General features: G+C 37.7%; 1 protein-coding gene across 3 annotated transcripts in view; it reads left to right on the top strand.

Annotated features, from left to right (window-relative positions):
• Positions 1 to 13,573, top strand: part of JAG2 (jagged canonical Notch ligand 2) — a 94,541-nt gene that overhangs the window by 32,099 nt on the left and 48,869 nt on the right. For all 3 annotated transcript variants that reach the window (XM_008168216.4, XM_065593747.1, XM_065593748.1), the window contains one exon: positions 7,698 to 7,752. In XM_008168216.4, the coding sequence (XP_008166438.4) occupies positions 7,698 to 7,752 (55 nt within the window). The remainder of the gene's footprint in view (positions 1 to 7,697; positions 7,753 to 13,573) is intronic.

Raw genomic sequence — 13,573 nt, 5'->3', positions numbered from 1 at the left:
CAAGAGGTCTGAAGTGAGGCAACCAAAATGATGGAATTGAGCATCTCTACAACATAAAAGCATCTATTTTTTTTTTTCCTCTGAGGCATGCCAGGGATAAGTGATGTTACTCGATACTGGTGGGATTTTGCTTCACTGAAGATTGCAGACTGTGAAACTAGAGTAGACAATGCATACAGAAAAGTGCTAATTTAACCATGGAACAGAAAATATACATGTTGTAACATTTGGATGTAGAGAGGTTCACTGGTCAATCTTTTCCATTTTATAATGCATTCATTGTTTCCTCCAACCTTCTGATCCTATTAAAATATTGATTAAACTGTTTTAGTGACAGAATCCCAAATGCAGTTAAAATACCGTTAATTAAGGGTAAGTCCCTTTTAATATACAGTGGCTTGTTATGGAATCTGAAACGGGAAACAATGAATCTAGTGTCACTTCCAGCTAACAGACTTAAAATTTGCAGTTGTACCAAAAAAAAAAAAAAATCTTTTGAACGTGAGGGGGAGGGGTACAAATTAGCTAACAACTTGAGGTTTCAGTCTAATCTGTGGTGTGTACATCAGCAGGCTAAGTATGATTGATTGAAATGAATCTTTCTTGGTATGTTAATGTCCTTGAAATTGGGATTTGATCCATTGTGTGGTGGTTGCTTTTTGAGAATATATCATAAGTGTTAAAGGTTTAACCCATGAAAAGACATTGCCAAACAAAACTAATTTTATTTTTGGGTCTGTTTAATGAAAATCATTCAACAAGTGGATTTGGTCAACATGAAGCCATAAAATCCTCCTGAAGACATTGATTCAGTTTTATTTAATGCATCTCTTCAGAAAGCTGAACAAGTAGTCAGTTCTCTAGTTCACAGACGGTAGCATTTCTTGGAGGAAAATAGAAACTGAACATTTGCATAACTGGTAGCCTTTGACACATTCTCAGTTGCTTCATTCACGTGAACACTTGATTGGGTTTAATCACTTTCTTCTTGAAAGAGAAACTTGCACATCAAAGTCAATAAAAATGAGACTTTACTTCTAGTGCTATCAGCTGTTCATACCATCTTCATATGTCAGTAACTCACATTAGGTGTTGATTTCGGGGGAGGAGGAATTGTCTTCTAGCGTACTATTTGCTACCACAATGATGAACAGTAAATGCTATCTGATATCAAACAGCTTCCATTAATTGCTTCACATAACATACAAGTTGATATTTTATCAGTTTTTTAACTTCATACTGGTTAGAAAATGTGCAGTAGTTTTGACTTTTTTCAAAGTAGTTTCACTAGACATATTGCTTCTGAGAGGTTTTTATAATTGCTTATTTAGTAAAATATTTTAGAAAACCTAAGTCTCTATGCAAGAACTGACAGGTTGCATTAATAGGGAAATCTTGTCTAGACTACTAGCTGACATTCTAATTTAAAAGTAACCCTAAATCGCTTGATCTAGTTCTGACTTTTTGGAGCTACGCTTCTGGCTGGTGCTTTAATAGTGTTATATTAAAATCCCCTTTAAAAAGAGATCAACTGTAAATAAGGCTTGGCCTGTGGGAAAGAGCAGTGCTACTACTGACTTCCATAAATCTCCCCCAAATTGTTGCCTTTAGGAATACAGAACATTGTTTGCTATAAAACACCTTGTATTGGAGAAGGAATTTTGTCTTGCATATGGCAGTATATACCATATTTATATGTAATGTCATTAATGCAGTCACATGGCTACTGAATAACTTTTGATAGTTGGGCTATAATCTTAGGTGCCTGAAGATGCAGCATATATCCTTCAGAGGTAATTGGAGGGTGTAGTAGCTCTATGTATGTCAGATGGATATCTGCTGTTATCTTAACTGGGGATGCGAAAAGGCTAATACAAAGTTTATTTCATAGAACAGACCTATTAGCTTGAAAAAAGTGTGTGTGTGTGGGGGGGGTTGTGTTTGTTTGTTTTGCAGATGTTGAAACTGTAATAGTTGTATGTGCACTAAATTGAGGACTAAGTCATGGAGTTGCCTCTTGTTTTAGTGTTAACTGTATCCTAGATGAGACCTCTTCCCACCACAAAAATTAATTCCTTTTGTTTAAACATATTGAATGTTTGGAGTTGAGGATGGGGTTAGAAGCTGAGATGGCCATGCGTATTTGTATATTTTTCTAGAGAGGTAGAAGAGCAAACACCGAGTTGGAGCATAGTTTGATTTGTAGAGGCTCTGATACCACACTCATAACCAAACAGCTGAATAAAATAATGATTATGCAGAAGCACTCATGCTCTTGTCCACAGCCAAGTAGAAATCAGGAAATTTCATAACTGAGAACTGCCCTAACTGAGAACGTCATTTTAGTATAATGAAAGAAAACTACAGATGAACAAATGTAGTACTTGATAGCATTTTTAATATGAAACTTCTTGGCAATGACTTTAATATTTCATATACTTACATAGATACAGTGGTAGTTTTAAAAAAAAGACATTCATAATCCAGCTATTTTATATGAGGCAGAAGTAGATCTGAAAGACCAGTTGAGAGTGTGGGATACCAGCAAGTCTCCAAATTTAATGGTATGGGTCCTTTCTTCATCACTTTTCTGGCCCTATTTATGTCTTGTGTTTTGAGATGTCGCTTTTAAAAATCATTTTGGGGCGGTGGGGCAGGGAGAAAGTACTTTTTAATGTAGTTCCTCAGTTTTACAAGACTGTTTCGCACCTTTCAATTGTCTAAATTATTAATTAATACAAATATATAAGAATGTTAAATTTGAGTCCAAAACTCAAGTTGCACATGTAGGATCATGCAATTTGTGACTGTCAAATAAAACCATACCAGTTTTCTGAACCTTACATGCGTAGCATCGTGCAATTTCATTCTTGTATGCTTCTAATTTCCTTGTCCTATTGGTGTGGCATATCTTATTTTAGCATTTTGGGCACCTCTGTGTTGTAAATTTTTTTTCTCTTTAGCCAACATGCAGCCTTGCCTTGGTGCAATTCAGGGAATGAGGCAGTTTGCCTAAGCTGATTTTTGGTGACCTGTGTATGCCAGGAAATTTCTGTTGCTCCAAATATTGTAAATACTGTGTGTGTGTGTGTGTGTGTGTGTGTGTGTGTGTGTATTTATATATATATATAATACATACACAGTACAAGAAGCTGCAAGTTGATATAAGGTTGTTACAAAATTTATGGATTTTTCATTACTTTAGAAATAGTATACTACTGTGTAAGTATAGACTGGAGGCACTGCACCTTCAGCTGTGGGATTCCCTATTACACACAGTTTTAAACAGCTAATAGATTCTATATTGCATCTGAAATATAAACCTAATTTGTGTCCGAATCGCTACCACTGAGTATCTACCTTGTATGAGTTGGACTCTTAATAATCATGAGACCTTTGGGTTCCAATGGACTTGACAAAGCTATTGCATACTCTCATTTTAAGAAATGTGGAAGAATAGCATATTGCTAGTTTGAGGTCTGGAATTGGGGATGTTAGTGTATGCAGGTTAATAATTTAGTGCACTTAATGTAAGGACAGTGATTCCTGGAATGGGTCATGCTGAACACATGTTTGAAATAAAGATTCAGAGAAGCTGTAGAATAACTAAACTGGACTTTACCTCAGACTTTCCTAGAATCTAGACTAAACTGTAGCCATCTGAGTAGATTGCAATTTAAAGAACTTTTATGGACAGCAGAGACTACTTTTGAGTAACATTCAAGATGGGTGGGGACTTTGCAGAACCCTTTTCAGATTGGTGTAAACCGAGATCATTGTATATGCAGAAGGCACCTCTGGGTTACTGCATGTGCAAAAAGTGAGACAACCTGAACCTTTAGTCTTGACGGCCTAAAAATCAGGCCCTAAAACATGTAGCCCATTGTTTTAATGCAATTAAAACTGGATGTAATGGCACACTAATGGTAGGAAGACCTTTAAGAGGTAAAACTACAGACTAGAAAACTCTGATCCCTTACATTTTTATGTAATATAAATTAATAAAAGCAGGAACCTAAGCAAAATTCTGAGTTGGGGTTTGGGGGAAGGAATAGATGTTACCAAGCAGGGCCGGATTTAGGGGCAGGCAACCCAGGGGACCACTGAGGGTGCTGGGCTTGGGGTGGTTGTTTGTTTGTTGTTAGTGACAAAAGGGAAAATAGAATGTTTGTTTCAGGTATTCTGTATGTGGATTCATTTTTCACTAACCTCCGAATGTTCTGGACCTCTGTAGAATCTCATGGAACCTTCCAGACTTTCTGAGAATTACGCCTTCCTTGAACCTCCTAGAATGTTGTCAGCCATACCCTTGTGGGCATACAGGGGTGGGGTGTTGCCAATTAGTCAATGAGGTATAAAAACAAAGTGAGAGTCCAGCTGCAATATTGTGAACCTTGTTTTATTGTGTAATTGTGAAAGAGTACACTTGTCTTAAACCTCGAAGAGTTTAAGTAGCAACTAATAAAGGACATATTTGATGAGACACCAGAGATATCTGTCAAACTCCTATCTATGCAACAGTATTTCTTTTATACTGTTACATGTTAAGCATGGCAAAAGAAATAATGTTTGACAGTCGCGAGTGGTGAATGCAACTTTTCAAAGCTCAGGCTCATTAAAACATATCTTTGATGGATGATGGCTGAGAGATTGACAGCCTGCTATTTTATTCCTTGAAAATGCAGTTGGCCAGTCTTTGGATCTCTCTGATTCTGTGCTTCAGTTCACAAGGGTAAAGGCGAGAAAAGCGACCTTTTTGAACTAGGGTTAACGTTCTAAGGCTGTCACCTACTGTAACACTATTTAATACTGGTCCACCCGATCTTGGTGCCCAGTTAAATTTCTCGATGTTAGTACACTTCAGTTATTAAAATTAAAATGTTTCTATAATCTTAGAGGAAAACATTTTTACTTGCTTATATATGGCATGAATAATACAGAGTTACAGATCCTAGTGTGCAAATTTATCTTAGATGACCGGGATAAATTATGCGTGCAAATTGTGCATCAAAGTTGTGAAATGGGCCACAAATGTAATAAAAAATAAGGCATTCAAAAGTTTAACAAAGGGGGGGATGGGGACTCTGAAGATGCTCCTTGCCTGTAGTGCCATTCGATTTAAGACTGGTATTTGAGCTCACATTCAAAAGCAAGAGAGCAATAGAGAAACTATGTAATACATCAAAGATTATAATATCCTTACTAGAATAACGTTCAGTCAGAGGGCTGCCAGAATATATGCTGAGAATCTCTTAACCACTAGAATACAACTTTCATGGAGTATTTGTCTATCCCTGTTGTATGTAGTTTCTGAGATTTTACATTTATACTCTAAATGAATAGTAACCGTGTAAGAAATGTGCGTTTAGATAGGTCTTAAAACTTTGAGTAGCACAGCTACATATCATTTCAACTGTTCCTCACAGGATCCCTCTTACCACCAGTTTAATAATAATTAATAAAAAGGGGGTGGGGGAAGGTCTTTTGGAAATGTAATGGCTGCTATTACACTTTGAACAAGTAACGAATTGTCTCTTTCCTAGCTATGCTCTTACCAGCTGTCCTTTTCCAAAGCAATCTCTCACTAAAAAGATCCACTTCCCTGCCCCACACTGTTGCTGTCCCCTTGTTACCTCCTCCAGTCAGCAATTGGGCTAACTCTTTCCTGGTACTTTGGTAAATGAAAAGTTATTTATACTAAAATTATCAGTTGACAAGCTGCAAAGTGCAGGAGTCTGCAGAATTCTAGAGAGACCCCTCAAACCATAACAAACTGCATTTTTAGCTGAAAGTGCATGAGGCGCATTTATTCAGAGATTGTAACCAATGTCCCCAATATTCACATAACTCTCAGCATTTTTGTATCTGAAAAATGAGGTCTAGAAGATGCATGTCTAAATAGGCTTTGCTGACTTCTTGTAGTATACCTACAGAAACCAAAACAATTGGCATTTTTAAAAATACTCTACTTTTATCTTCTAGGGGTGCTGCACAAGTTATGCTTTTAAAGCATGTAAACTTTGGAGTCTTAACAAGCTCTTTTGAGAGGGGCTAAGTGCTAAAGAACTATGGTCAAACACTGGTATACGTCTGCTAATGTAAAGGTAGGGTAGCCCTAGATAGCCTTCCTTGCTGCCTCCTTCCAAAAATAACCATGTAAATTGACCCAGATCCCTTTTCCTAACAAGGGGCCTTCTATTTGAAAACTGAACTTGTCCAGGTCACTTCAACTCTGTAACTGCTGTACTTAAGGAATGTTGCACATACTAAATTTTGTACAACTAAGTGTGGTATATGAGAACTTGAGACTTTTTTTTTATGCCTCTAATTTATGCATAAAGTGTATGAATATTGTATGTTTCCCATAAGAGTTCTGGGGTGCTGTTGCACAGCTGGTTTTGTTTTAGTTACATTTATATGAGCACTTCAGTTTGATGTAAACAAGACTGTAAGATAATATAGTAGATAAACAGCTATTCTCAGTTGAAACTAAGATCTAGTAAATATTTAGACCTACAAATAGGACTCTAGTTTCCCCGCTGAGTAAGTACAGCACTTAAATGTGCTAGACAGTTATGATCCGACTAATTAGATACTGTGGGTGTAAACAATATTCAAGACTGTTGAAAGCTTTTAACTTTAAAGCTTTCTTCTTCCCCACTGCTGCCTCCAAACTATAGCTACTTCATTCTAGATCACAAAACCTGGGAAGTGTTGCTTTCACTCTTTTTTTTTCCTAGAAAGGGAACACGTTGTTCACCAAAGAATGTTTTTCTCCCTCCTTCCCCCACCGCCCCCCATATATGCTCTGTTTAATTTTGCTGACGAGCCCTGCCTTTTCTAGGTGCATTCTTCACACTTCCCCTTTTATGAAAAGATCAGTCAAAATTTTTGGTAGGTCTTAATAATGAAACACTCTATATCTGTAAAAAGCAACAGAGGGTCCTGTGGCACCTTTGAGACTAACAGGAGTACTGGGAGCATAAGCTTTCGTGGGTAAGAACCTCACTTCTTCAGATGCAAGTGACTTGCATCTGAAGAAGTGAGGTTCTTACCCACGAAAGCTTATGCTCCCAGTACTCCTGTTAGTCTCAAAGGTGCCACAGGACCCTCTGTTGCTTTTTACAGATTCAGACTAACACGGCTACCCCTCTGATACTCTAAATCTGAATCAGGGATCAGTTTAGAATATTGGATTTTTGGACATCTTCATGGTGGTTTTCCTCTTCTTAATTTATTTTTTTTTAGCCTAAACACTTATTAGCTATTTCTTGTAGCTAGTAGTTCCATACAACTGAAGTGAAGTGTCTTTTTGGTTTTGTTTTGTTTGTTTATTTAAAATAGGATTAATTTATACAGTTGTGGTGGTCGGCCTAATTGGAACTAAAACTTACGTTGGCTATAGAGGGTCTTCATATGTGTTTTGTTTTAGTGCTGTTTTATATTACTTAAACCAGCTCTGCTTCACAAACTAATGCTGCTAATGCAATATTTTAAGTAGTATCTTTGAAGAGTTTCACATTCCAAAAAAAGTGAAGTTTTTGAGATTGCTTTGCTTTGAACCTTGGATCTTTCTTGGCAGTAACACACGCTGTTTCCAAATCACGGTTTCTGGCTGGCTTTGTAAATATGGATGGGTGGGTGGGTTGGTTGGTTTTGTTTAACCGGTATCTAACTAGTGTTTTGTTTCTTTTCAGAGATCATTCACATTAATAATAGAAGCTTGGGACTGGGATAACGAAACAAAAAATGGTGAGTGTTTATGAAGAACTTCCATATTTCGCTCATCCAAAAGTGTATTTACACAATGTACAGCAAAATTGTGCACGTTTGAAACTGGAATCTTGGATTTGGGAAGCCTTTTCTGAATGCATGTGTCCTGGGATATTGCATTGAAAACTGGAAGTTTACCAGGGAAAAATGTAGGTTAATAGTCACTAAAACTTCTAATGTGGCTCATTGTTAAAGGTAAATGAAACCTCTGAAAGCATAATAATCAGGGGCAGACATCCATAAGCGCGCGCGCACACACACACACAATGAATAGCAGTTCTCTGTGATAAGTGGAAAACTTGTTAGAAGCCTGATGGAAGGAAAATGTGACTCCTAGTTTTGTCAAGCTATTTGAGGGACTGGATGATGGCAAGTGAATATATTCTAGTCATTGGTTCCTGATGCCCTGTAGTTTTCAATTGTATTTCAAGACTTGCTTGTCTTTGAATGCTCTTGTTACTAGGGGAATTGTGCCCACACAATTGACCCCCCCCCCCACACACACACACACTCTCTCTCTCTCTCTTTTCTTTGATCTCTGCAACTCCTACTTAACTAACTCTATTTCTCTCGTCCTCATCCATCAAAAGAAAGCGTACTTAAATATGATTGACCTCTCTAGCTAACGTTCATCATACTTTTGTGGTGTGATTTTTATATTTATATATAAATATTATGCAATTCCTTTTCTACATTGTTTTTGCCCTATAATTTCATTACTACTTTGTCACACTTTTTGGTTTAAAAAAAAAAAAAAGTATTTACTAACTGGTTGGTGCAGACAACATGGGCAGGATGTCCCCTTGCTGTTTCTTGAAAAATAGAGCGTACTGTAACATTTAAAATGGACTGAGTAAACTGGTCACCATTTCTTCTCCCAATAGCATAAAAGAATCTAATTTGAACACCCTGTTTAGGAGAACATATAAATATGATACCCCGTAACTTTTTGTCTTGATTAGTGGTGCTGGGTTTTGAATGTTAAGAGTAGTTAAAGCTTCATGACTTCTATGATGGCTACTGTTAAAGCTGATTTAAATTTAGAGGAAGGTAAAAGAGAGAGGTTGGAAATCTCAAAAACTTTGGCAAAATATTTCACTTTTCAGACTAGCTCAGGGCTCCCTTCCCCCCACTTTTGTATCAGCCCATTTAAGAGGACAACCACGATTATTCAAGTAGTAGATGGATGCCTTCCTAAATGAGACCTAAAGCATAGGTTCTAGTTAAGCTTGGGTAATATGATGAAGTTAAGATTTTAGAGTAAATGCTCTAAGGCTTGATACAAACCTTTTTGCTCTAGTAACAGATATTTAAAACTCTGTGCTATATTGTATAACAAAACAAAAAGCACTTCAGCTGCACTAAAGAATGTAGTTACAAATCAAAACAGTGGTTTGATAGCTTTATATCTGGGAGACCTATATTAGGGTAGCTGGCTTGCCAACATGAACCTGACCAAAGAGAAACACTTGTCTGTTTCAGATATTAAACACTGAATTTTGTCTTGCACTGGTATCATTCCAGAATGCCCTCAAAATTGGATATATTTTGAGTGATTGGATGCTAAATTGTTTTGTGCTAAACTGAAGTAATCTACTCTGTTCTCTTGGATTGGCTCTTGTGAACTTGAAACCACTAAGAATCCAGCTGGTAGTGGCACTAATAGCAGTCCATACCAATGCATTTAGGAGCATAATTAGATGTTCATTTTTTTAACTTCCTTAGCATCTGTAATAAGTTCATATTTGTAAGGTGCTTTGAGAACACATCTATACAAAATATCTTTGTTAAATTCTGGCAGAACTATGTTGCTTATAGAATTGAAAATAAAATCAAGCTGATTTTAAAACTTTATATTTTGTGCTACTAGCACTAACTAAGCCAGGTTCTGCTACTAGTCTGTGCTAACACTACGGTCTGTGAAAGCTCCCTGTCCCCTCCAGGTTCCAGGGATGACAACTGGAGTAGGCAGTAGTGCAGCCTGAATGGGTTCAGCTCACCTCTATCTCTGGACCATAGCTCTGTGCAAAATGGAGGAATTCAAGTGCGGTATAAATCCAGCCTCTACTCCTGAAAACTTCAAAAGATACATTTAAATCTCTAGAAGGAACTGAAGTAGCAGCCATGCAGTGAAACTTCACACTAGCATACTCAAATTACATAGTGCTATCTGGCAAATCCCCTCAGAGGTGGAGAAGGAAAGAACTATCCATTGAGCATGCATGGAGCCCTCTGCTTTCAGAGGGGGAGATGTGGTGTCACATCTAGTATACATTTGATGTGTCTTAGATATTTATAAACATGAGCTGATGAAACCTCAGTGCTTCTGTGACACTTTTGTAACTTCTTACAATGTCTTGTACATTCAGAACTTAAAATGACTTTGAATTTTAAAGGAAGCTTAGTGGAAAGGTAATCGGTGGTTTTGGGGCCTGAGGGAATGGCTGATGTTTTTACAATCTTGTAAAACGCATATACAGGAAGACTTTATTATAATAAACTTCATTGAGTCTAGAAAAACACTTGTGGACTGAGCGATAGTCCATAAGCATTTTTTGGTATCTGTCAGTGATGGATTTGCATAACCTGTAGAAGACCACAGAATTGTCAGAATCCATTTTGCAGCGCTAAAGAAAGTGCTAATGTGTAGGCATACAAGTGCAGTTGAGTGGAGTAAGTTTCCTTCATTCTTGGGTGCATGCTAATGTAGTTAGTTGGACTGACATCTGAAACCCCAAAACAAAACCTTAAATCTGAATTTGTGAAGCCGTTATCAATCCCATAACCTGACAAGGCACCAATTAAACAAAATACCAGATTTGTGAAGTGAATCTATTTATCATCCCCTTAATGTTGTAACTCTGCAATTTAAGCTTGCTATTTTAGGGTTCTAGGAAAGACTCTTTAACATTGGAGGTTTTAAAGAACATTCTTTATCTGATGAGGCTTAGAGACCCTATTTTATAAGCAGGCCAAAAACTACCAGATCTTCTATTTGTACTTCCTGTCTTTTTCTCTTCCATCCCCTTCCCTTTTTGTGCTTTGTTTCTCTTCTGCTTCCTCTCAAATTTTCCTAGCCCAGTATCTTGTTAAAAAATTGATGCTTCAAAGAGTTGCTGTAAGCAGCATTACTTTACTTGTGATTGGAAGAAAGTGGATGTGCTGAGGTTCTTGGGTTTTTTGTTTGTTGGTTTGTTTTTTGGGTGGAAGGAACGGGCAAATTGCATGGATGTAAAACTGATGAATAGGTCTAGCTTAGCTTCTCTACTCTCAGACATAACAGGCCCTCCTGTCCACTTTCCAGCTGTCATTTGATTTAGTCTTGTCTGCAAAGGGATTAAACTGCATTAATTGTGTGCACCCTCTCATTCAGAATTAAAGTGGCCTTAATTCAGTAAACCAGTTATCATACAAGTCCCACATGGGGATTTAATGCAGTTTAACTAATCTACTTCTAATTCACACCATTAGTTAATTTGGATTAAATTTCATGAGTGGCCTCAAGTAGACAAGCCTTTAGATAGAAAAGAAAATGATTCTACTAGGAGTGGGAAGGAAGGTTGTCTTTGGTCCAGCGTAGACCCTTAGGAAAGCAAGCTAGTGTCTGCGTGGTAAAGTAGCTTGCAATTTAACTACCTGCCAGCCTCCTACTTGAGGGTCCTGGCATATTTCCTTCTTTACTGCAAGCCTCTGTGAAGAGGGGATAGACTCACATTCACTTTCCTCTCCTATAAGATCAGTCATAAAATATAAGAAGGCCAGAGGCAAAACACTGGCTGTTGTCTTCCAGATCCTCCCTTGAAGGGCTGCAAGGTCTCAGCCAGAGCCTGTGGAAGTGAGTGGTTCAGAAGAGACTAATTTCTCCAGAACCTACTTTCTGATATGGCAGAACCGTATTGAAATTAACAGCAGGTTTCTGGGTATCTATTTCCTTGCAGAGGACTGGTAGGTGGTGTCTATCACCAGATCTGCCGCTGTCATGGGTTTTACATTAACAAAAACGTAGTTACTGGCTGGTGCCTAAACAGGGAAATCATTCTTCTGTTTTTTGTTTTGGTTTCTTGAGTAGCTAGAATCTATGGCACAGCTACCGATTGCAGATACAGCTATGGCATCTCTGTCAAAGCCATCTTTTGCGGGGATTCCTTTCCTAAAGACCAGGTGGGCTGCGAGGTCTAATATTAACTCAGAAGAAACTCTAAGAGCATCAGCTGCTATCATGCAAGCCTCTCTGCCACCTTTATTTTACAAAGAAGTAGGCTTGTGGGAAAACTGATTTCTGATCATAGAAAAAAGTCAAATTGCTATTGAGTATGGTGTCTCTTGTTTGTCTCTGTAGCATACACTTCCTTTAACCGGTAAGACTTGCAGCAAGATACGTTTCTTAAATACCCTGCCAAGTAACCCTAGCTCAGAACTAGGAAAAGTCCCTTTTGCCAAATTTACAGAAGTGAAGTTTTGTAGGCTGCCTGGAGACTGGTTAGACAAGGTCATAAAATAAACTTTAAAAGGCAACTCCTTGATGAGATAAAGGAGTTTTTGGCCTAGCAGTGGAAGAGCCATGTTAGTATTCTTCCACCACTCTTCCTTTGGATAGGCCAGCTCCTGACTACATATCGCAGTCCTTGTTTAAAAACACACATGGGATTTAAGGGCCTTCTTCATCTCTACTCTTGAAGTAGACTATGACCCTGATAACACCAGAACTCTGAGAGCTGATTAACAACTTTTTTCCTCCCTTCCCCACCTTACCTCCTCTACTTGGCCCAGAGCCAATTCCTTGTATTTCCTAAATAAATACTTATCTAGGCTTCTAAATAATCTCTCAGGCAGGAGCTCCAGGAAGAATTCCCAAAAATGAAAATATTTTCCAGGATGGCTATAACTTATTCTGAAAGAAGGCAAAGTGGGAAATTTGGGACATTTGAACCTCACTTCTGATTCATGAACAAAGTTCTGCATGGAAATGCTAGCAACAACTCTTCCAGAAATAATCAATATTTTAATGCCTTAACTGAATCTAATGAATGTGCACTAGCCCACTTATGTTTAATGAGGTTTCATTACCAAAGCTACTCCTTTTAGTTCAGGCCTTAAGTCAGGTGGATAGCAATACCTCGGCGGGTTTTTCCAAGAGTATATGGTGGTAGTCATTGCAGCTCTTAGTTTGTAGACACTATGTAGATTTCTCACACTTGGAAAACCGTTATCAATGCATTTTTACTTGAGCCACCATGATAGTCAGTCCTTGGGGTCATGTAGGTTCCTAACTGAGGAAGAGTGCCATTGTACTAAGCTGAAGGATAAACAACATAGCAGTTAGAGTGGATTCTACATCCTTCTACCACTTGGTTCTGTTCCTGCAGTTTAAATAAAAAAAAAAAAAAAAAAAAAAGTGGAAATATATCTCCACGTGTATGTACTCATGTATATGTGGAAATATATATATGTGGATCTCACTGTCACTCACTTTTTTTCACATGTAATACACCATACTAGGTTTTAATGTGTCCTTATTTGGCTTTGAAATTTCTTCTTTGCAGAGCTTTAGGGTGGCCCATCCAAGGTGTATATTCTGCCTATTCTGATCTGTCCATGTGCTGCAGCAGAAGAAAAAAACCCACATACAAGGACTTATGGGCATGTCCTTAAAGACCAGCAATAGGCAGATATTTGAACTTGTCTATCTTATAAATTCAATTTTTAATACAAGCCAGTCTCAACAGACTTAAATTGCTTTCTTGTGTGGATTTTTACTGTTTCAGATCTTCCTACTTCTTATATTTACTGCTAACTTTTT

The sequence above is a fragment of the Chrysemys picta genome, chromosome 4 (genome assembly GCF_011386835.1).
Source record: "Chrysemys picta bellii isolate R12L10 chromosome 4, ASM1138683v2, whole genome shotgun sequence".
In the NCBI taxonomy this organism is placed as follows: domain Eukaryota; kingdom Metazoa; phylum Chordata; order Testudines; family Emydidae; genus Chrysemys; species Chrysemys picta.
Note: the sequence above shows the minus strand (reverse complement) of the source record. Positions and strands in the feature narration are given on the sequence as shown.